We start from the raw sequence: 23,073 nt of genomic DNA, 5'->3' as shown, positions 1-23,073 counted from the left end.
CGCTAGCAGGATACGTCTCTTATATCGTCCGTCCACTTGTGCGGCGATCACTGGCTGAACTCTTTTTTGGTAACATCACCGGTAGGTAATCTCACGCCAGAAGATGGCTATAAATAAGGCTCCTCAGGCCGATCTCAATGCGCTCTATTCAATATTGTCGAAAGGCTTGCAAGTTTTCTTCCTTTGCTTCAAGGTATGTTTTCGCCTATGCCTTGTTAGAGTGTTTCCCTTTTTAAGCCCTTTCTTTGCCTTTTTTTTAATTTTTTTTCTGTAGCTTCGATGTTAATGGATGAAGGGGTAGATCAATCGTTTTCTTTCTATTTTATTGATGTTGTTGTTAACAATTGTCTGATTCTTTGCCGACTCCTTTGAGAGATTTGGTAGTCGTTTGCGATTTTCTTTTTTGTGATATGTTAGTTGTTCTATAAAGGTCGATTCTTTATATTGTTGTGACACGATCTACCACGTCTTGCATATGTTTTTTTGTAGGAAGCTTCGTCTCAGATTTGAAGCATATTGATGTGTCGCTTTTGATCATTTAGTCGAAATGGTTGATTTTAATTTTAGGTCATTCATTTTTTTTCTTGTACACTTTGCATGATCCGTCTCAGATCTGATCAATTGTTGTTAGTCCACTAGTCCTTTTTTGTGTATTAGATCTGATGGTTGTTTTCTGACTCCTTTCTTCTTTTATCTCTTTGATCAGATGCAGATCTTTGTTAAAACTCTCACTGGCAAGACCATCACCCTTGAGGTTGAATCCTCTGACACCATCGACAATGTGAAGGCTAAGATCCAGGACAAAGAGGGAATCCCTCCAGACCAGCAAAGGCTGATCTTTGCCGGTAAGCAACTTGAGGATGGCCGGACCCTTGCGGATTACAACATCCAGAAGGAGTCCACCCTCCACCTCGTACTTCGCCTTCGTGGTGGCATGCAAATCTTTGTCAAGACCTTGACTGGCAAGACCATCACCCTCGAGGTGGAGAGTTCTGACACCATTGACAATGTCAAGGCTAAGATTCAGGATAAGGAGGGCATTCCCCCCGACCAGCAGAGGCTCATCTTTGCTGGCAAGCAGCTCGAGGATGGCCGCACCTTGGCTGATTACAACATCCAGAAGGAGTCCACCCTCCACCTTGTCCTCCGCCTCCGTGGTGGCATGCAAATCTTCGTCAAGACCTTGACTGGCAAGACCATCACCCTCGAGGTGGAGAGTTCTGACACCATTGACAATGTCAAGGCCAAGATTCAGGATAAGGAGGGCATTCCCCCCGACCAGCAGAGGCTCATCTTTGCCGGCAAGCAGCTCGAGGATGGCCGCACCTTGGCTGATTACAACATCCAGAAGGAGTCCACCCTCCACCTTGTCCTCCGCCTCCGTGGTGGCATGCAAATCTTCGTCAAGACTTTGACTGGGAAGACCATCACCCTTGAGGTGGAGAGCTCGGACACCATCGACAATGTAAAGGCCAAGATTCAGGACAAGGAGGGTATTCCCCCGGACCAGCAAAGGCTCATCTTTGCCGGCAAGCAGCTTGAGGATGGCCGCACCCTGGCAGATTACAACATTCAGAAGGAGTCTACCCTTCACCTTGTGCTGAGACTTAGGGGTGGCATGCAGATCTTTGTTAAGACGCTCACAGGGAAGACCATTACCTTGGAGGTGGAGAGCTCGGACACGATTGATAATGTCAAGGCAAAGATCCAGGACAAGGAGGGGATTCCACCGGATCAGCAGAGGCTGATCTTTGCTGGGAAGCAGCTGGAGGACGGGCGCACCCTGGCAGATTACAACATTCAGAAGGAATCCACCCTTCACCTGGTGCTCCGCCTCCGCGGGGGTCACTAACCCTTTTGGGCTGTATGTGTCCGCTGCTTTGCTGTCTTAGTTCTCTCTGTTGGTGTGCGTGGAAGTCCTATCGGAGGTCTGAAGGAATAAGCAATGGTATCGTTGGCATGTATTGTTGACATCTATGTTTGGTGTAATGTCTATGGTTGCCTTGTGAGTCTCTGGTGTTCTATAACTTGTGTCAGTGCCATTATGTTTTTATCTACTGCTGCTGCCCTTCTCTTGCTTGAATTGCTAATATACGATGCTGATGCTGATGTTGCTGCTGCTGTTTTATATATTTAATGTATCCAATTAATTATGTGTTTTCAGTGGTGTTCGATCAACACAGGTGAAAACTTTTCAAGGGAGTTTTTTTGGTATTGAAATATTTTGTTTAGATCATGAGTACGAAGATATTCATTCTATTCAAAAGCATAATGTAAAGTGTATAGGAGGTGATTGTTAAAAAAAATTTAGTCTGTTTATTTCGTTTTCTATAGATCATTCTAAATTTATCATATTATATTGGGTAGTAGATCTTTTTATTAGATTTTCATCTAATCTCATAACACCAAGAGTGGGTTATCTTTTATCAACACTCAACTTTCAGCATCAAAGAGTGGAGTAAACTTCCAGACTTATAAGTTCAGCATCAAAGAGAACTTCCAGACTTATAAGTTTAGCATCAAAGAGTTGAGTACTCATATATGACATCTTTGGTGTCTCAAGTTTAATGACCGAATCCACGTCTCAAGTTTAATGACCGAATCTACCACTAGGAAGACTACTCATATATGACGTCTTTGGTGTCTCAAGTTTAATGACCGAATCCACGTCTCAAGTTTAATGACCGAATCTACCACTAGGAAGACAGAATCACTGTCTGACAATGATGTATCATCATGTTATGACCATTTCGACACTAAGGGGTGAATTAGTATTTTCGTAAAAACATTCATTTGAAAATTTTGAACTATAAAATCATATCGAAAATGCGTTTAAACTTAAAGTGCAAATAAGAGTAGTAGATAGTTAAATCAATAATCAATTACAATGAAAAGCATAATATAAATGTAAATCGAGTTTATAGTGGTTCGGTCATCGTAACCTACGTCCACTCTCGATTCCTCTTTCGTCGAGGCCATCGGTATTCACTAACGATCTTCTTTCAATGGGTAAAGTCTAACTACTCTCTTACAACTCTTTCTCCTTTTTACAAGTTTAGGAGAAAATATTTATGAGTCTCATACCTCCCTTAGATAGAATTCTAAACTTTTGAAAAAAATGAGAGGAACTCTCGACGCTTTTCAAGATTACAACTTTGATTCACTAGCATTTTAGTTCACTCTTTATTGTGTCTTCTCAGCACGGATAAGTGAGGTATTTATAGGCCCCAAATGACTTAAAAAATGAAGCCAAAAATTTAAATTTCTGAGTATTCCGGATATGAGCGGTACCATCGTTGTGCTGAGCGGTACCACCGTTTAGTAGAGCCTCGAAGACGGGGCTCTAGCGGTACTACCACCAGCTTGGGCGATACCGTCATTTGCCAACATTAATGCTGAAGGTATCATCATCTAGTCTGGATGGTACTATCACCGAACAGCTTGGAAAAGTGTGCTTTTGACTTTTCCAACTCATAGGTGGTTCCACCGCTTGACTCAATCTTTGGGTCACTAAATAGGCCTCCAAATGAGCTCAAATCAATTCTAATGGACCGTTAATTGAGTTAACATTATTACACTTGAATCTAACTCAATTAAGATCTAAAACTACGATGATCATGACTTAAATGATTACAAAACATATAATCTTGTGTTGTCCGACATATCATTGGTTCATTCAAACTCTCGACGTATTGCTCAATCTATCGGCATGTTGACTCTCACAACGTCCGATCTTGATGCATGTCCAATTCTTCCGGCCCGATGCCTGATCTCTAACTTCAGCTCAACATCTGATTCTTCTGCTTGAATTGTTTTGCCTTTTCATAATCAAAGTTAGTCCTTTGCATCACTTTTCTTAAAATATAGATTATATCGTAAACTCATCAATTAATATCATCATCAAAATCCGGAATTCAACACATCAACCATTTAGCATTTCATCAGTGGATTAATCAGTTAACTCATTCTCCAATAACCACTTGCATGGTATCCCTAGTGTCTTCATACAAGTAGTTATGAGATTAACCGCCTCCATCATATAAACGGGTATACAACGCACCAATTTATCCAATTATCTCAATGTATCTCTCAAGCAACCTATGACTAAGATTATTTAGGATTTGTATTTAAAGGTGAATCAATCTTATTATTATGATCTTATCATAATCTAATTCTCAATACATAGATCCATCAACATGTGTAACGGACAACATAAAATGAAAAAAAATTATAATAAATAATTATAAAAAAAAATAGTATGTAACGTGTCAGATGTCTCATCACTCATCTTGTAACTTACGTAATTGATCTCGTCGAAAGTGAGTGTTTTGCTAAGAGTGGCTCCACTAGGTACCACTTAAAGGAAATCCAAGTGAATTGCTTTACTTCACGCTGCTGAATTGTTCTGCAGTTTGTATCACCCTTTGCCATGTTAATGCATGCATGCAATCTAACAAAACTTTGTCGACCCTAAGTGATATAATATTTACAATAGGGAAGGGAAGAAAACCATGTATCAGTCAGCAATTCCAAGCTACCATACCTTTTGCAGGTTGCTGCTACCCAATTTCACATATATTTCTGATTTGTGATGTAAATTTCTTCTAATTTGTGTGGATACACCGGTAGTTGTCTGATCATTAGCTTTATTCATGATAGCCTTACCTTGGTGGGATACCAAGAGATTCATGTTTGTCAACATCTCGTTAGAGGCCCCAAATCCTGGTAACCAGGATAAGGTACATAAAGGTTTTACGAGACCTGAAGCATGAAGATCTGGAACCTTGCTTGTGCAGAAGTTGGAGTTCATGAGAAACAGAGCGGAATGCTTCAACGAATGGCATAACTTTCTTCTTCAGAAGTTGCTGATAGAGCTCGAGAATTGAGGGAACAGAATAAAGTGTGGCCCGCAGATGGCTTTGAGGTGCTGTACGCACATCAAAGGAAGGTATAATGACTCGTGTATTAGACTGGAGTTGGCCAACATGCATCTACTTTGTGAACGAAGGAGCATTCGGTCCTGAAACTAAAGAAAAGCATTGTGCTTTCTCGATCACAAGATTTGCCCCCTATGATCGAATTTAACGGTGCTTGGGTATTTAAACTAGGATTTAGCAAACATAAGCAATTGTCTTTGTTCCATGAAAGATCATTTCTTCATCTGCTGTACTTTATGTCGCCTCTCTTTTCCTGTTCTGAAGCATGGAATTTGATCCCTATGCTCTGCAAGCTGTTAGGTCTGTCTCAGTGGAAAGCAGATGGAATGCCAATAGACGTGCGTCAGAAGCTCTCCCATTGTTCAAGTTACCGCATGGAAGCTCCTTTGAGAAGAGACATGTACATGAGGGTCATCTACTCACAAAGCTTCTCCTGTGAACACTACAGTCCGTCCAATCATAATTGGAGAATGGGAGAGCAGTGTGAATCGTGGGTGTCTAATGTTTTGAAGTTTTGTTCTAATGCTATGATCACTGCAATTTATCTGTATGTTTAGTCATGATGTCGATGCATTAGAGCAACATTTCTATACTAATATGTAATGCAAATGCTCGCATCTCCTTTTGCAGCTTAGCTTTTGCTTCCCACATGCAGAGGTTTATTAGTAAGCTCTATGAACTTTAATTTTCATGTGAACTACAACACATTTGGTAGCTTTCCAAATGGGCTACAACTCAGTTGAACTATAAAGCTATGGACAAAATGATGAGAGTGATGCAGTTTGATTCAACCATCGATGGAGAACAATTAAGACTTTTGGATTTGATACATCGGCGACAAGTGCGTGTGTTCTTAAAGAGAATTTTGTGTTGTCTGTGGCTCCCATCACTTCCCACCTGCTCTCATACCTTCAGAAATGCATCATGAGTAATCATCCAAGAATTCTCATACGAATGCGGGGCAACAAGTAGAAGAATCACTGAAGCTAAATGTGTGCAATCATCATGTCAACATGGTTGCAACCCTACTTCTATAAGCTATTTACTCGAACGGTCACCTCGGTGTCTCCGGCGATAGAGTGGCGCCGGAAACAAAACTTGCCTTGAGAACAACTCTGTCGTTTGATGACAGACTCCAGACACATATTGCGAACAGCAAGAGGTGCATGATCGAATGAAGGGACACGGCTCTTCGATCAATCATTCAATCGTCCTACAGATTCCTTTGCCTCAGAAATAGTGGCGTGCAGATTTCTTATGTACCTCGATCGATTTCTTGTCTGCAATCATTTTGTTCTTTTGATTCAAGAAGCATATTCTTCGCTTTGTTGCTTCGGCTCCTCAAGGCTCATAGGACAAGTGTGGCAGGTTGTGCACTAATCTCCATTTCTTGAGGACTCTTAGTCTGCTTCCAACTTATGATAACTTGTCCTACAATCACCTGCTTGCGACTTAATTTTATTGCCTTTAGGTGCTACAAAGGTAAAATAGGTGATAGGGAGGCCACACTCATTGCTGCTTTTAAGGACGAAGCTCCAACAGCAAGTGGACAGAGGGGATTCCGTGAAGGACTATAAAGTTGCCTCCATGTTTAGAGTTTGGTGCAACTTGAGGAAAACTTAGGCAAAATCACTAGTAATATGAGCTTTCGGGGTCCGACGATACTGGTGTTTTTGGGTTTCTTGAGTTGTGTTCATGCTGATCTGAAGCTGGGCTTCTATGACGACAGTTGCCCCAAGGCAGAGAAGATGATCCTAGATTTTGTGGAGGAGCACATCCCAAATGCACCAACGGTGGCAGCATCTCTTCTTCGGATGCACTTCCATGATTGCTTTGTGAGGGTACGATGTAATGCATTCGTTTCAACTCAATCTTGCTTTCTTCACGGCATGTTTGATGCAATTCTCAGGGTTGTGATGGCTCTGTGCTCATCAATTCAACCAGCACCAACCAAGCTGAGAAGGCCGCGACTCCGAACCAAACACTCCGCGGGTTCGACTTCATCGATCGCCTGAAGAGTGTGGTGGAGGAAGAATGCCCGGGGATCGTTTCGTGTGCGGACATTCTTGCGTTGGCTACGCGAGACGCGGTCGGAGTCATTGTATGCCGACAAGCTCATACCATGCTCCAAGCTAATGTTCTGAATGCAGACACTCATCTTGTTCGTCTGACGGCAGGGAGGCCCGATTTGGAGAGTTCCGACTGGCCGTCGCGACGGGTTGATATCGAATTTATCGGAAGCATTATCTGAGATTCCAGCCCCCACATCGAACCTTAGCTCTCTGCAGACTTCTTTTGCTAATAAAGGGCTAAATGCTGCAGACCTTGTTCTCCTCTCTGGTGAGCTGCAGCATAGTAAACACATGCCGATCTAAGTTCTCGCCGACTTGTGTCTTGCAGATTCGTCATTTTACACGAAAAATGACGTTTTTCTTGCGCTTCTTCGTCTGCTAACATCGACCGATTTGCTGTTGCAGGAGCCCACACGATCGGAGTTGCTCATTGCGAATCCTTCAGCGACCGGCTGTACAACTTCACCGGGAACGGCGATCAAGATCCTTCTCTGGACGGCTTCTACGCCACGAATCTGAAGAAGAACAAGTGCAGAGACGCCACCGACGAGACCACGCTCGTGGAAATGGATCCTGGGAGTTTCAGAACGTTCGATGTTGAATACTACAGGAATCTGCTCAAGCGAAGAGGGCTCTTCGAATCCGACGCAGCTCTGACCACGGACGCCGCGGCCAAGACAGCCATCGTCAATCTCGTCGACAGCCCTCCGCAGACATTCTTCGCCGGGTTCGCGATGTCCATGGAGAAGATGGGCAGCATCGGAGTCAAGACGGGCTCTTCAGGTGAAATCAGAAGGAACTGTGCGGTCATAAACAGTTGAGACTGGTGTTCTCGAGCAATTTATGCTGTGGGATCTCAAAAATAAATGAACTGTTGCAGTGTGTTGTTCTTTGGGGATCTAAGTATTCGGTCTAACAAGCATTAACAGGATCTTTCCTTTGTTCTTATCATCATCAATCGTCCTTTCTGGCTGATGAGAAACAAGTGGTGTCCTTGCATTTTGATGGCCTTCCTTTTGATCCAAATGAATTAAGATCATGTTCTTCAAGAGACCAATGTTGATGAATTAGGATCAACAGTGAATTGCTAAGGGTGATTAGATAAAAATGTATACAATTGTATACATATGACCAGTTAAAATATGTTCATTGTTATGATTCAACCAAGTCCAATTAACAAATCACAATTCAATGAGAGACTGATCAAAGTAATCAGTCCATCATATCTCAAAGTGTAACCCTTTCTTAAATAATAGCTAATAACTCAAAACTAAATCAAATGAAAAAAAATCAAGATGAAAAAGAGAAACTCTATTGAACTTATCGAAAAGAGAAATATTTATATATCTTGTAAGACTCTTTGACTTTAGCCATATTATCTTTAATACATGAGACTTGAATTTTCGTTATAGGAAGATACCACCTATTTATTTATAGATATGAAATATAAGAGTTTCTAATCTCGTTTAACTTTATCTAATCTTATTCAAAAGATAAAATTCTGATTTGAAATCTATCAAAATATATTTTTTACTTTTTAAACTAAGAATTTATTATCCTTCCAACTCTATCTAATCTTATTTAAAAAGTAAAATATTAACTTATAATTTTTTTAAATATACTTTAACTTTTTAACACTCCTCCTTGAAGTATACTCTTGGAGATAAGTCTCAGCTTCTTTATAAAGTCACGCCCATAACCACCGCCAAGCATAGAATCACTTGTAGAAATATGATTTCGACCAAAGTATTCTCTAAGGTGCATGTGAATATTACTATCCATATGCTCTCTTATACCATTTGAAAATCTATCCGAATCAAGTTACTTCATTCGGAAACTTCTAGGACTATCGAGAATACCTCTTGACCCAGAGCCTGATCCAAACTTACTAATGAAAGGTCACTGAAATCTCTAACTAGACTTCGTGTAGAAGGCTCAACATCCATGTGACAGTCAAATTTAAGAATAGACTTGTGCAAATCAGAAATAACACTAAATTCCTTACGGAAACCAACTTGACACGAGATCCTGAGTTTCATTTTTACGAAGAACATTCATTTCTTCATTCATGATATCCTTTCACATAACACCTTTGGCATTCATCAAAATAAACAAGTTAAAAATCATCAATTGGTTCATAAAGAAATAGTGACATGCTTACATTATCTCTATCTGTTTCACAATTATTATTATTTTTATCTTCTCAATATTTGAATTTTCTCTTTATGAACATCATTACTCCCCCTATCACTTTGTTCCATTATTAGAAGTGAAAAAATAATATGAGTAAATTCAGATAAGGAAAAAGACAGAGCCAAAATCCGTAGAAACATTAGATGACAAAAGAATCTCAATCATAAGTTTTGAACATATATCGATTTCATTATTGTGATTGATGTTTTTCAAAGAAATTATTTATGAAGAATAATAACAAGAAACTTCATCAAACATAACATCTCGAGATACCACATACCTATGTTTATAGATACATATATTTTTAACTTTTCTTCCTTTCATCATAGCTAATAAAGATGCATTTCTTAGTATTAATATCAAGCTTGCTTCTCTTCAAGTATGGTATATGAATATAGTATAGAGAACCAAATACTTTAAAATATTTAATATTTGGTTTCTCCCTAAACATAAGCTTATACGAAGACATTAAATTGATTGGACTAATAGTAGTTCAATTAATAACATAAGTTGCACTTATCATACCTTTTGCTTATAAGGCTTATAAGTCTACATAAGATGTTGAATCTTTCATTCAACCTTAAAAGAACTTTTAATTTTTTACTTTCAATAGTACTTTCAACTATTAATTAAACTCTTGAAATCTTAAAAAAACTTTTGATTTTTCCTTCACAAAATAGACCCAAATAAGATAGTGTTCGAGTAGGGCTCGTTAGATTACTATAAAGAAGCTCCAAGGGGAATTTACATCTTGAAAGTGATATATTAAAAGATTGGTTGTGCGGTTTGCCATATTAACAACCTTTGTAAACTTCATTACTATTAAAAGGAGTAAGAGTGAGAAAAAAAATATTTAATTAAAAAAAATTATATGACCAAGTCTAGCATGTCAGATTGATGCAGTATCATTTATACTCATCTTATCAATAGAAGAGTTTGATGTTGATAAAATATATAAATCTTTAACTCTTTTTATCAGTATATACTACATCTACATTTAATTCTTTTATATAGCAAAGAAACTTGATTTCATTAGGATTAAAAAGAATATAATTTTCAATATCGACTATGTTTGCAACGGAGAAGAGATTTTTCTTCGTAACTAGAAAATAGTACACACTCTTCAATTCAATGTAATATGATCATTATCTTTATTTGAGATTATCACGATGCCTTCCTTTTTAACTTGGTGAATAGTATTATCTGCCATGATAATTGTATCATTATCTTTATATTGACGAATATTAGTGAATTTGATACTAAGATGATTACCAACAATCCAATCATTTTCAAAATTGATAGATGTCATGACCTCAATAATTTTTATTATAAAGCATTTGCCCCAATCTTCGTTAGTAGCATTATAAAAACATTCTTCATTTACAATATTTTCTTCTTTAATCTTCACGTGATATTCTCAAAAGCAATGTGTATTGACTTTTCAATAAAATATAAATATCAATTTTCTCAAAAGCGATCCGTAAATGAAACCATAGGTAGATTGGGAACAACAAGAGAGAGGCCAATTAGACAAAATACACATTGTTCACTTGGGTTGATACAATAATACCACTGAACACAACCATAGCCACAAGTAATTATTGAAATGACAAAGCAAACAACGCACAGACACGAGAGACATTTCACGAACGCTTATTCCACTTTCTGGACGGACTTGCATGCATGCCAACGACAGACGGAACGACGATGACAACCAAAGCATCGGACACAAACAAGCCAAACGGTTTAGCGACCACCGCGGAGGCGGAGCACCAGGTGAAGGGTGGATTCCTTCTGAATGTTGTAATCTGCCAGGGTGCGCCCGTCCTCCAGCTGCTTCCCAGCGAAGATGAGCCTCTGCTGATCCGGTGGAATCCCCTCCTTCTCCTGGATCTTCGCCTTGACATTGTCGATCGTGTCCGAGCTCTCCACCTCCAAGGTAATGGTCTTCCCGGTGAGGGTCTTAACAAAGATCTGCATGCCTCCCCTAAGCCTCAGCACGAGGTGAAGAGTAGACTCCTTCTGAATGTTGTAATCCGCCAGGGTGCGGCCATCCTCGAGCTGCTTGCCGGCAAAGATGAGCCTCTGCTGGTCCGGGGGAATGCCCTCCTTATCCTGAATCTTGGCCTTGACATTGTCGATGGTGTCCGAGCTCTCCACCTCGAGGGTGATGGTCTTCCCGGTCAAAGTCTTGACGAAGATTTGCATGCCACCACGGAGGCGGAGGACAAGGTGGAGGGTGGACTCCTTCTGGATGTTGTAATCAGCCAAGGTCCGGCCATCCTCGAGCTGCTTGCCGGCAAAGATGAGCCTCTGCTGGTCCGGGGGAATGCCCTCCTTATCCTGAATCTTGGCCTTGACATTGTCGATGGTGTCCGAGCTCTCCACCTCGAGGGTGATGGTCTTCCCGGTCAAAGTCTTGACGAAGATTTGCATGCCACCACGGAGGCGGAGGACAAGGTGGAGGGTGGACTCCTTCTGGATGTTGTAATCAGCCAAGGTCCGGCCATCCTCGAGCTGCTTGCCGGCAAAGATGAGCCTCTGCTGGTCCGGGGGAATGCCCTCCTTATCCTGAATCTTGGCCTTGACATTGTCGATGGTGTCCGAGCTCTCCACCTCGAGGGTGATGGTCTTCCCGGTCAAAGTCTTGACGAAGATTTGCATGCCACCACGGAGGCGGAGGACAAGGTGGAGGGTGGACTCCTTCTGGATGTTGTAATCAGCCAAGGTCCGGCCATCCTCGAGCTGCTTGCCGGCAAAGATGAGCCTCTGCTGGTCCGGGGGAATGCCCTCCTTATCCTGAATCTTGGCCTTGACATTGTCGATGGTGTCCGAGCTCTCCACCTCGAGGGTGATGGTCTTCCCGGTCAAAGTCTTGACGAAGATTTGCATGCCACCACGGAGGCGGAGGACAAGGTGGAGGGTGGACTCCTTCTGGATGTTGTAATCAGCCAAGGTCCGGCCATCCTCGAGCTGCTTGCCGGCAAAGATGAGCCTCTGCTGGTCCGGGGGAATGCCCTCCTTATCCTGAATCTTGGCCTTGACATTGTCGATGGTGTCCGAGCTCTCCACCTCGAGGGTGATGGTCTTCCCGGTCAAAGTCTTGACGAAGATTTGCATGCCACCACGGAGGCGGAGGACAAGGTGGAGGGTGGACTCCTTCTGGATGTTGTAATCAGCCAAGGTCCGGCCATCCTCGAGCTGCTTGCCGGCAAAGATGAGCCTCTGCTGGTCCGGGGGAATGCCCTCCTTATCCTGAATCTTGGCCTTGACATTGTCGATGGTGTCAGAACTCTCCACCTCGAGGGTGATGGTCTTGCCGGTGAGAGTTTTAACGAAGATCTGCATCTGGAACGAAGAGATAAAAAAAAGGAGGAGTCAGCATCATATCAAGAGAAACCACCATCATCAATTCAGATCTAAGACTACAAAAGACAACCAGAAGATCAACGATAATTTAGCAGTTAACTTTCGTGAATAGGGCTCACATTTGCTCTAAACAATTCAAACAGAGGAAGAATCAACAAACATTAAACGTCAAAAATGGACGATCATACGAGACCTGTTCCTAGAAGATCATGCATGATCTCCTGCCATCGGAGACCTGTTAACAGAACAATAAAAGTAGCCACACAAAACAACCAAGTGCTACAAGATGGGACCAACACATACATACCTTGAGCGGATGAGGAGGACAGGGAACCGGCAATGCTTCCGACGATGGGTGAAAACGGAGCAGCGTCATTTATAGCCTTCTCCTCGCGTGAGATTGCCCAAATACATCCGATTCTTGTGATGATCGATCACCACACACGTGGTCGGACGATATTAAAGACTTCACGGTGCGTCCCCCCTGTGAGCCGGCAGATGCATGAATCCACCCCACCCGCCCTCTTCGTTCCGTTCACGGATAATCTTAATTATGATTTGGAAGGTCACGCATTCGATGATAGATTAGTAGTAATTTTATATTAAATCTTAATCGTCACAAGTTTAGGATAAAGATCGCATTAGAAAAATGCGGTTGTCGAGCATTCCATGGTAAAGAAGAAAAAGAATATGATTCAGAGGATTGATTCGAGATAAACGATGCGAAAGAAAAGAATGTTCTAAGAGGAGGAATAAGATCGATGCAGTCGATTCTTCGATAACGCAGATAAGTTCCGGGCAGTGGGTCCAAATCAATTCATCGATATGTCTGATCTTTAAGATTTAGTCAAACATGAGCACTGGGATGGCATTCCGCGTCACCTTCCATTGTAACCTCAGCTGTTGGCCGAACAGAGTCCATGGCATTTCCTGTGAAAGAAAGTGACAGATGAGTGTGTAGAAGGTACAGAGCACACCACGTCGACACTTCACCTGCAATAGATCTTATCTGGATCATGGTTTGTCACATTCCACCACAAACCCACATCAGCCTGCATGTTCCTCTGCTTCCATTGGCACCACCCACATCGAATGGTTTCACGGATGCCAAAATCCAGAGAGTAGGAATTCTGTGTGCACAATCCCAAAGACCAAAAAAACACATACACTAATCACGAAAGAGAACGATCCATCCTGAAATTATCATCTCAACTGCATACAGATCACTACATGTACAGAAACCACCGATTCATGTCCAGGTGCTGAATGAGAGTTGATTGCACTGCTGTCTGTATAAGGTTCGTCATTTGGCACCGACCAACTCGTTAAGCTTTCCCTGGTTTGCAAGTGCAACATAGCGAAACCAGCATCAGATGTAGATAGCCACACATTACTTAAGAACACTACATGTTGTAGTTAGAGCAAGGAACAGGGTGGGTGGGTCTATTTGCAGTGAACTCTAACTAGTCGACCATATTTGGGCGACGAAAAGATTGAACGAAACCATCGATCCTCTTCCTTATCTCCTCCGGATTGGCCCCGACAATCTTGTCTAGCACTGCGCCATCCCTCATCAGTACAAAGGTGGGCATCGCCTTCACCTCCATCTTAGAGGCAACCCCCTGTAAATTTTCGATTGAAGATGCGTATGATAATATTTCAGATTAAAGTAGCACAAACAAAGATGTTCATGACAAGCATATATATATCAGTTTCAAGTAGCACAAGGTTTTGGAGAAGTGCTGCTGCACTCGGAAGAAACAGCCCACAGGAAAATTGTAGGTGAAGATTAGGTAGACCACTCGTACTACCATCAACAGCCCACATGATCTTCCTCAGGATCATGGCTACCGAGGTCATAAACCATACCTTGACTTCATCAACATCGACCACGAGAAACAGGATGTCCTGGTAAGTCAAGGCCAGCTCCTCGAAGAATGAGTTCATGGCGAGGGATGGAACACACCACGAGGCACCAAAGTGGACAAAAACCTGCACACAAATGAAAAGAGAGATATAATCAAAATTCCATGCATTATTATTAGCTTCATCATTCTGTGACCAGCAATCCTCAGCTGGTAAACTGTCTTCTTCCTTCGTTCTCAGCTTAGAGATCTGTGCCCAATATTTGCAAGTCAATCCTTATGAGTCCATTGAAAACATCCGAAAGCAGATGGGGGAAAGGAACCCAGGGAGAGATTAGAGGTTTCAGGCTTTCTGAAGCCACGGAAGAGAAAACCTAGATGTTTAATTTCTCGGTAGAACTTCAGAGAGAGTGATTCAGTAGCAATGAAGAATATTAACCATGAACTATGAGTAACAGATTGACTCAGAACCAGGTAAATCGATAGACCAGAAGAGCTTGCTTACAGGACATCCTTGGTTGTTGGCTTGGGTGATGAAGAGGTACCATGACTCCTCTGAATCCACCTTCACAACCCTGGACTTGGGATGCTGCTGCTCCTGCGGTTGGCCTTCCATGACCGTAAGCTTATTATTGGTCCAGTTCTTCGCAAGGGGTTGGTGGATGTTTATAGAGAGATGGGACGTGGCTGCGGTATGAAGTGGAAGCCAGATGTCCTCTTGTGGATAGCACCAAACATCTAATCCCAGGAAGAGGGTCCACGGGAAACCAAGGGGCTATTGTTCTCCGGTATCCATATATCTGGCACCCCGAAGGCTAATCCAAGAAACGATGGGATGTCCAGAATTTTCTGTATCCTGTCATGATGCTCACTATATTTATTATTTTGTACCATTCTGGTCTGTAGATAAGGCTGGTGCACGGACTCCTGCCTGCTTGTCGTCTCCACCGAAGAAAAGATGGCTTCAAAATGCCAACTGAGCATCTGAAGAACACCGACAGGTTCTTTATAAGCCAATGATTTTTGCTGAGATAATGTAACAATAAAAGTGAACTTCCAGGAACAAAATCTTTCAAATGACATCCCAAAAATTATGAAATTTGACCTCATGCATGGTATTACTACCCTCGTGGACACGGTAAGCAAATAATGTCACGAACGTGGAGCCTCGAGACTAAGATGGAGTGTCGTGTCAGATATGCCACCTTAGATTCGGGACGACGGACGCCCCTTCCCATGTCATCCAGAGCCGCACGAGAAAGCATCATACCATCGAAGGGCACTTCGAAAAGCTCAGAATAGTATCGCGCGATGCTATCCCGCACAGATCGATCGGCAATCGCCCAAAGATACGAGCCAACTACTCGAGGAATCAATAGCAGCAGTCAAATCACGTACAATCAATCCTCGGACACAAGCATAAAAGCCCCCTCTACCTGACGCGGGCGATCATTCTAAAAAAAAACTCCATTCGATACCGACTTAACCTTCAGATGAGCCAAGTCGGGAAACCCCTTCCCTCCCGACCTAGGCCTGTGTACAAGAGCCTAGCGACGACAAAGCAGACAACATGCCGACTGAAGAATTACATGCGAAGTCAACCCCGAGCTCAACCAAGGGCTAGTCGCAAGGACGATCTTGAACATCGACAATCAGACCAAGTCATGCTAACACCTCGATCATAACTAGACAAGTTTGTTAACAATGCATAACTTCAATCATTTCAATTTCATAGCAATATATCTTTCGGGATTTTATGAACCTAAAGATCCCAAATCACCATAGTGGTAGGCTCAAACCAAATCAGTCATCCAAGATAAGAGACCATGTAGTTGTGTAGCTATTTTTACAGATAACACCACTCAGTAATCCCAGTTAACAGACTCAACTCGGGCAATATAGATGCTGTTCCTTGGTATACAAATCACTCAGGAAGTCGATGTTAAAGAGTCCACTGGCCATTAAATATGCTATAATGGCAGCAGCAACAACAACAAATTAGTGCATAGAGGAATTATAAACATCACCAACAAATCCTCCTTATCCATAGCTCAATCGTGAGTCCGAACATCGTATCTGAATTTGGCGTCGAGGAATTCCAATCTCACAAGAGTTTACCCGAGCAGCAAAGCGAAGCGAACAAAGAGACTCACCAACCGAAGATGCTCCTGGCGAGATATTGACGAACATTAATGTCTTGGAGTCGCCACCAAGACAAGGCTATCATGAAAAAGGCTAATGATCAGCTATCTTTATTATCCGCGTATCCACACAAACAAACAGAAGCAGTTTACATCACAAAGCAAAAATATATGTGGAAATGGGTAGCAAGAACCTACCTGCAAAAGGTATGTTAGCTTGGAATTCCTAAAAGGAACATGATCGTCTTTCTTCCCTATTGCAAATATTACATCGCTTAGGGCCGACAAACTTTTGTTGATTGCCTGTATTAATAATATAACAAAAGGTGAGTTGAGATACAAACCGCAGGAGAATTCAATGGCGTGAAGGCGACTTACCTGGGTTTCCTTTAGGCGGTCCCCGGTAGAGCCACTTTTAGCAAGACGCTCACTTCCAGCAAGATCAATCAAGTTGAGTACCCCTTGAACCTGTTGTTCTGTGCTCTGAAAATAAATGAATGTAACTTAGTATCAGTGTTGAACATCACACAAACCAGCTTGAAAGCACGCCCTAGCAAGTCACATACCTCATTAACCCCAAAAATCCTTAAAGTGAAGACAAAATGACTTCTTGAAGATTGTTCATTCATTTGTGTCCTACCCACAGACCTGGTCATAAAATTCAAAAATTCTTCTCAGGCTTTTACTTATTATTCGCTCAACCAAGTGTCGTACAGAACACATCAACAAAGACACCACAAAAAAGAAAATAAAAAATTCTAATAAATATTTTAGCACAAAACACTAATGCATTTTGATATTAGGATTCAGTATATAAATGATATAAAAGCACAAAGTTCTAAAGAAATAGTGGGAATATGTGTAGCTCAGCCATTTTGAGTGTCCAACATTCATATAGATGAATGGAAACATGCAGTTGTTACATTTGAACTTCTTTTGAAATAAACCATTTGGTATATGCCTCCTCCTCCTTTTTGTTTTAATTTATTTTTTTAAACGGACACATTTTCTAGAAAAATTATCAGAACTTCTTGATATGAAATCCACGAGGAACACTAGCATTGAGTAATGTAGCAAGGACCTATAAGCTTATAGTAAACATAAGATGAGGAACAACTTTTACTTAGTTTCAGTTATATATTGGTCAGTCTGTTCATCAAAAAGTATTTTAATTAGGTAGTAACTCAATGATTCAAGGAAATAAATTCAGTTAAAAAAACACTCATCAAATAATTTCATCAGGTTTTAAGATATATTACATCTAAGAAAGAAAACTTATAGTATATGCATCTTTTATATGTGAGCTTTGGACATAACCAATTAAATAAAAATGATTTCATTTTACAAGTCTTCAAAAGAAGTCATTGGACAAGGACATCGACAAGATTTACCTGCTCTGTGCAGCTTGTTGTAGGAGGAATGAAACTTCTTTGATGCTACAAACGTCTACAATAGTAAGATCAGATATGATCGTATTACCATTAGAATCGTGTTTGATCGTGTATTGTTTACAAAGACCACCACTTGTATCTAGAGTACTAGGGCGACTAGGTGACAACAAATCACGAATTGTTTCATTATATATTTCCAGCATGGATGCCTGAAAAAGAAATGAATCAATCACAATAAAAAAAAAAGGTCATGCAAATTGATGAAGAAAAAGAATAAGCGATAGGTATAGCTGAACATCACAAGAGTATAAGCTTACCTGCATCTTGTATTTCCAACCTTGGCATTGCAGAGATTGACTAGTTTGGAATATTTGCTCTAACGACCGCGGTATAAGACCTTTTTGGTCAGCACATCCAGTATTGCCCATCATAGTGTAAGTTTTACCAGAACCAGTTTGCCCATATGCAAATATACAAACCTACAGTAGACAACAAGAAGCATTCTTAGTCATCAATCAAATATATACCAATAATAATTGAAATAAATATCAATGAACAATACAGTTTAACATATTAAATAAAGCACCTTATAGCCATCAAGTGCACTCTGAACTAGCTGTGAGATTTCTACAAATACATCTTCTTGTGAAGCTTCATGATTGAATACTTTGTCAAAAGTGAAAGTATACATCTGAGCTGATCAAATGTCATAAATATTATGTGTTATTCATGATACAAAGAATATAGAACATCAATATGAATGTGGTATCCTATGCTAATAAAATACAAAGGCATATCACACCATTATGTGTCAAGTCAATGCCACGCCCAAGATATTCAATGGATGTCGGATAAGAAACAACTTCTCTATCTGTGTCACTTAAATCAGAATCAGGTAAAAGAGGTCGAACTCTGCAGAATACTCGAATATTCCCTTTAAGTTCCTGCCAAAAGAAAGTTCAGCACTAGAAGAAGTTCATAATGTACTTGTTAAACACAGTAGCATATGTACCAATATGGTGTTATGCAGTTTTTTACGGAGTTTCTCAGCTTCAACTATTTGAAACTCTGCCTCTGTGAGACGATCTTGCAAATCATCGACAGTTCTTTTCAGCTCTTCATACTCTGTCATTGTCTCGATGGTTGTCAAGTCAGCTCTCTAGAAAAGGAACAAAGATGTCACAAACTAGAAAATAAAAACCCTGATTTTATATTATAACTCATATTTCTACAACCAAATGTAACGTACCTATTTATCTCACATAAATGCAATGGAAAATAATACTACACTGTCACAACGTGATGATACTAATTGAAAATTCTTAATACTACTTACCTTCAGCTTCTCACTGGAAGCAGCAAGCTGATCCTCTAAGAGTTGTATTTTTTCTCTTTGGGATGAGCATGTCTTCTATAAGTAATAAAGAAAAGATAATATCACATTACTCTAAGAGTAACAAAATACATGAGGTTGTAACTAACTTCATATGCAAACAAACCTCAAGAGCAATAATCTTTAGAGTTATATAATCCAAATCTTTTGTTGATTTTTTAGTAAGTTCTCTGTAATTTTCAACTTCAAAGGTCAAACTTTGCGCTTGTGTTGATAAATGGTCACGGTCATCTCGTACTTGCTGGAGTTCAATTCTGAGGCAACTAACTTCCTTTCTTAATTCTTCTTTCAGTTTCATGGCCTTTTGCTGAGAAGACTGAAACAGAAGCAAAATAAAAAGAATTACAAGATTTGACTAAATCGACAACTGACATAAGTAGAGTAATCACAAAATGTGTGACCATAAAGACTAAAAAATGTGAAAGTCCTAGAAATAATATTTGCGATAACCCAAAGGGCAATGATAAAGTTCAAATATGTCACAATGTCAAATCCTACAAGATATTCTCTTTGCAAATCCTCTGTTCCTTGCAAATTGCTCAAAAAGACATCAGACCCTTTAATTGATTTAGAATCAAGTAAAACATGTGCTTGTAATGGTTCAGAGGTTACAAATTGACAGAATGTTAAGTGATAAAGAACTCACGCATAAGGGCATAACAATGAGATAAGTTTATAGCTGTGCGATTAGGAACTACCATACATAACATAAAATGATCACAAACCAATTAATGAGATTCAGAAACAAAAAGAATTTAGCAAACTAAGGAATATGACCGGAGTAAGTTGTAGACACTGGAAGCGACATTATAGTACACCACTCAGCAGTAAAACAAAGTGAAACCTCCAAGATCCTTAATCTTCAAATGAAACAAAAGTATTGAGATCGACCAAATAAATGTGAGGGGAAGTAGACAAAAAAAAAAATGAAGGTATGAATCAAGAATTCCCTTTGAATAAAAGATGCAAGTATAAAACCAACCCTAGATGCGTCCAATTGACTCTTGAGTGAATTTGCATGGTCTCTTGCAGTAGTCAGACTTTCCATTATAACACTTTTCTCCTTCTGGAACCTCGAGATTGTTTCACCATTTTTGTTAGCCTCATTTTGAAGATTACTGTTGTATTGCTGCAAACTGGTATTGTACTCTTGTAATCTCCTATTTGTTTCTTGCAGCATTTTTAACTGAAAAATTATATGAAAAAAGAGTTTATATGGATCATCATCAAAAGAATCCTCTTAATTTCACTCTAGGGAGCAATGTACCTGGTCACTCAAACGTTTTTTCTCTTGGGTGACTCTTTCAAGGTCTGTGGACAGAGCATCTCGAGAATTCTCAGCTGCAACCCTCGCTTCTCTTTCATTCTCATAAGATTTAACAGCAGCCTGCGAAATTTTGTAAGTTGCAATTAAGGACTACCAAACTCGATTTGCTAATTTACTTGAGCATCTTCAGCACTCCCACCAATTTCTCTAATTCTTCGTTTGTGAACTTGTGTTGCAAGGAAGAATTCTGTTCTCGAAGCTCCCTCGATGTCGCATCCAGTTCATCCATCTTTGCCCTCAGTTGGAACTCTAGGGAAAGATGAGATAGGACCGAGCTATCAGGTCTCGAGCATGAAAAATGCACATGGTAAATCATAAATCTGAACCAAAAAAGTGATTTTGAATTCCTTCTGCCAAGTCAAACAGAAGCATTGGTAAATACCAAGCTCTCCGTGCCTTTTCTCTTCAGAGCCCAACATATTTCGAAGCTTCGCTTGCTCCTCCATGTAGCCATCTTCCAGCTCCATGTACCATCTGATACAAATTCGAAGTCTTTTAATGTATTCTATCATCAGCTCACTCTTCCCCTGCATAATCGATCGACAAAATAATACAAAAAAATTTATGAAAAATCAGTAAAAGAATAATTAGGATTGTATAGAATAAGAAAACTTTTTTTACTTTCCACCTTATAGTCTGTCCTGTTCTTTCCCTTCATCTTCTCGGCCAAAAGTCTCTCCACGTCCTCCCTGCACCCGAACTCGGTCCCTGCCATGCTCCCGCCATCCGAGCTGACGGCTGCAAAGACAGTCGTCTGGTCGCTAGAGACACCAGAGTTGGAGTCGGCATTGACGGGGAACACCACCGGCCTAAGCGCTCGTGGGTTGGTCGCGGAGCCTACCATCTTTCCCATCACCGCTATCCTGCACCGTTTGTCGAGGGACACCTCATCCGAATTCTCCTTGTGATCGTGGACTAATTCAAAACCCTAGAAAACGGCCAACCCTCGAGCACAGCGTGGGCAGCTCACATTGGAAGAGCTCCGAGGGGCGTTGAGGGGCTTGCTCTGGATGATCCAAGAGGACATAAACTAATGGGAGGCAAACGCCGAAGAACGTTGGATCAAAGGGTAAAAGTGAGCTAGATCAAGGACGCTTTTATGGTCGGGAGGTGGAGCTATCAGGTGAGGTGGGAGAGGGTGGGTTGGAGTGGAGCGAAAGTAAAGGTGGAGGAGAGATGTGAGCCGTCACTTCAACGGCCGGAAACGGAGAAGGAGAGGCATTCAATACGAATGAATGCATTCAGTTCACGATATGCGGAAGGTTTCCTCCTCACATCAATACAAATATATCCGACGCCCAGCATTAACATGAAAACTACTTCCTACTGCTGCTACCCATTTGAAGTGCCATGGAGCAGTTGGTCCTTCGCTGTTGAGACAAGTAGGAAGCTTCTTCTCTCTCTAAGCTGGGAGGTGTCATGTCTTTGTTCCCAACTGCTCATAGCTGCAGCTGTTGACAGATCCATCTCAACATCTTCATCTCTCAACAGGAAACTCCCAACTAAAATGTTCTGTCAACAGTAAACTCTGTTGATAGTAATTGCTATGATTATGCAAGTGGTATGATGATGATTCTATTTCAGTTGCTAATCAAATGAAGGAAACTAGCTAATTATGCATCAGAATGAAGAACCTACTGTGCATGATGTTTAATTTCTACCAGCACAGCATCTGATGTCAAACCATATTAATGTTCCTACCATGCTAAAGAGATGCAAATAAAAATATATGGTCATGAAATACTCAAATCCTCATTGACTTCCTTGAAAGCATATACAAAACAGCAGTTTACAGAGGACACAAACTTCAATTTTATATGTTCTTATTAGCAGTAGGAGGATAGAACTAAATCAAAACGAAAGAATGTCTAAAATACATGCAGTACTTAAACATAAATTCAGTATAAATATATATATATATCATGCTCACCATTAATGTCAACATAGAAACACATCACCTACTAGTCTGCCTTTGTACATTCTGTCAAACTCCTCTGCATCCCTCTCGCTGGACTCAGTTCAATCAAGTGGAAGCAAATAAACAAACAGTATAAGCCCCTCTATCTTCTCTCTTCCTCTTAAATCAATTTAGCCTTATATGTTGGACACGCTTCTCTTCCAACTTAATTCTGCATCAAATCGAAAGAGAGAGAGAGAGAGTGTGTGTTAAGTGTTGGGCTGATGGCCCATATTCAGCCCATGTGGGCTTTATCAGCCCACAGCTCACACCCCCTCTTAACCTAACCCTAATTAAGATTAGAGGGGTGTGGTGGCTGCGTTTTAGAGGCAGATTAAAGCTATAAAAAGGCAGCAACGAGGCAGATCTTTGTAGCGACGAGATTCCAAACAGAAGAAGGAGAACAAGGCAGAAGAGAAAGAGCAAGA

At 40.8% G+C, this 23,073-nt stretch overlaps 5 protein-coding genes across 6 annotated transcripts; 2 read left to right on the top strand and 3 right to left on the bottom strand.

The window, feature by feature from the left end:
* Positions 1-36: 36 nt before the first annotated feature.
* On the top strand, positions 37-2,083 carry LOC135623850 (polyubiquitin-like). Its single transcript, XM_065127269.1, has 2 exons — positions 37-193; positions 707-2,083. Exons 1-2 carry the CDS (start codon positions 104-106, stop codon positions 1,850-1,852), a joined length of 1,236 nt encoding a protein of 411 aa, XP_064983341.1. The 5' UTR covers positions 37-103; the 3' UTR covers positions 1,853-2,083.
* Positions 2,084-6,512: 4,429 nt separating this feature from the next.
* On the top strand, positions 6,513-8,058 carry LOC135623848 (peroxidase 39-like). Its single transcript, XM_065127266.1, has 4 exons — positions 6,513-6,778; positions 6,847-7,038; positions 7,115-7,277; positions 7,415-8,058. Exons 1-4 carry the CDS (start codon positions 6,578-6,580, stop codon positions 7,828-7,830), a joined length of 972 nt encoding a protein of 323 aa, XP_064983338.1. The 5' UTR covers positions 6,513-6,577; the 3' UTR covers positions 7,831-8,058.
* A 2,670-nt stretch (positions 8,059-10,728) lies between these two features.
* On the bottom strand, positions 10,729-13,038 carry LOC135623846 (polyubiquitin-like). 2 transcript variants are annotated; one of them, XM_065127262.1, is made up of 2 exons: positions 12,879-13,038; positions 10,729-12,550 (listed from the first exon to the last, which is right to left on the bottom strand). In XM_065127262.1, the coding sequence occupies exons 1-2, from the start codon at positions 12,945-12,947 to the stop codon at positions 10,949-10,951; spliced, it is 1,671 nt and encodes a 556-aa protein (XP_064983334.1). In that variant the 5' UTR covers positions 12,948-13,038; the 3' UTR covers positions 10,729-10,948. The 2 variants fall into 2 exon arrangements, with proteins under 2 accessions (XP_064983334.1, XP_064983335.1); XM_065127263.1 differs by lacking the exon at positions 12,879-13,038 and adding an exon at positions 12,765-12,792.
* A 702-nt stretch (positions 13,039-13,740) lies between these two features.
* Positions 13,741-15,098, bottom strand: LOC135623847 (thioredoxin-like protein CXXS1). Its single transcript, XM_065127265.1, has 3 exons — positions 14,942-15,098; positions 14,441-14,563; positions 13,741-14,193 (listed from the first exon to the last, which is right to left on the bottom strand). The coding sequence occupies exons 1-3, from the start codon at positions 15,050-15,052 to the stop codon at positions 14,035-14,037; spliced, it is 393 nt and encodes a 130-aa protein (XP_064983337.1). The 5' UTR covers positions 15,053-15,098; the 3' UTR covers positions 13,741-14,034.
* Positions 15,099-16,224: 1,126 nt separating this feature from the next.
* Positions 16,225-22,108, bottom strand: LOC103999541 (kinesin-like protein KIN-14H). The gene is made up of 16 exons (XM_018818169.2): positions 21,317-22,108; positions 21,071-21,215; positions 20,828-20,937; positions 20,629-20,748; positions 20,344-20,547; positions 19,468-19,677; positions 19,305-19,379; positions 18,981-19,127; positions 18,771-18,912; positions 18,555-18,664; positions 18,286-18,447; positions 17,969-18,177; positions 17,144-17,225; positions 16,956-17,060; positions 16,776-16,880; positions 16,225-16,656 (listed from the first exon to the last, which is right to left on the bottom strand). Exons 1-16 carry the CDS (start codon positions 21,539-21,541, stop codon positions 16,477-16,479), a joined length of 2,331 nt encoding a protein of 776 aa, XP_018673714.2. The 5' UTR covers positions 21,542-22,108; the 3' UTR covers positions 16,225-16,476.
* Between the last annotated feature and the right edge of the window lie 965 nt (positions 22,109-23,073).

This window comes from Musa acuminata, chromosome BXJ2-9 (assembly GCF_036884655.1).
Source record: "Musa acuminata AAA Group cultivar baxijiao chromosome BXJ2-9, Cavendish_Baxijiao_AAA, whole genome shotgun sequence".
In the NCBI taxonomy this organism is placed as follows: Eukaryota; Viridiplantae; Streptophyta; class Magnoliopsida; order Zingiberales; family Musaceae; genus Musa; species Musa acuminata.
This window is presented reverse-complemented; position numbering and strand designations above follow the sequence as displayed.

Coding starts and splice junctions, on each gene's coding strand:
- LOC103999541 (XM_018818169.2), bottom strand. CDS start 21,541: ATGGGAAAGATGGTAGGCTCCGCGACCAACCCACGAGCGCTTAGGCCG. Junction 21,216..21,316: donor AGAACAGGACAGACTATAAG/GTGGAAAGTAAA, acceptor TCGATTATGCAG/GGGAAGAGTGAGCTGATGAT. Junction 18,913..18,980: donor AACTGCATAACACCATATTG/GTACATATGCTA, acceptor TTCTTTTGGCAG/GAACTTAAAGGGAATATTCG.
- LOC135623850 (XM_065127269.1), top strand. CDS start 104: ATGGCTATAAATAAGGCTCCTCAGGCCGATCTCAATGCGCTCTATTCA. Junction 194..706: donor TTTTCTTCCTTTGCTTCAAG/GTATGTTTTCGC, acceptor CTCTTTGATCAG/ATGCAGATCTTTGTTAAAAC.
- LOC135623846 (XM_065127262.1), bottom strand. CDS start 12,947: ATGACGCTGCTCCGTTTTCACCCATCGTCGGAAGCATTGCCGGTTCCC. Junction 12,551..12,878: donor GTCCTCCTCATCCGCTCAAG/GTATGTATGTGT, acceptor TCTTCGTTCCAG/ATGCAGATCTTCGTTAAAAC.
- LOC135623847 (XM_065127265.1), bottom strand. CDS start 15,052: ATGGAAGGCCAACCGCAGGAGCAGCAGCATCCCAAGTCCAGGGTTGTG. Junction 14,564..14,941: donor CCAACAACCAAGGATGTCCT/GTAAGCAAGCTC, acceptor ATTTGTGTGCAG/GTTTTTGTCCACTTTGGTGC. Junction 14,194..14,440: donor TCGATGTTGATGAAGTCAAG/GTATGGTTTATG, acceptor GAAAATTTACAG/GGGGTTGCCTCTAAGATGGA.
- LOC135623848 (XM_065127266.1), top strand. CDS start 6,578: ATGAGCTTTCGGGGTCCGACGATACTGGTGTTTTTGGGTTTCTTGAGT. Junction 6,779..6,846: donor TCCATGATTGCTTTGTGAGG/GTACGATGTAAT, acceptor TGCAATTCTCAG/GGTTGTGATGGCTCTGTGCT. Junction 7,278..7,414: donor AGACCTTGTTCTCCTCTCTG/GTGAGCTGCAGC, acceptor TTGCTGTTGCAG/GAGCCCACACGATCGGAGTT.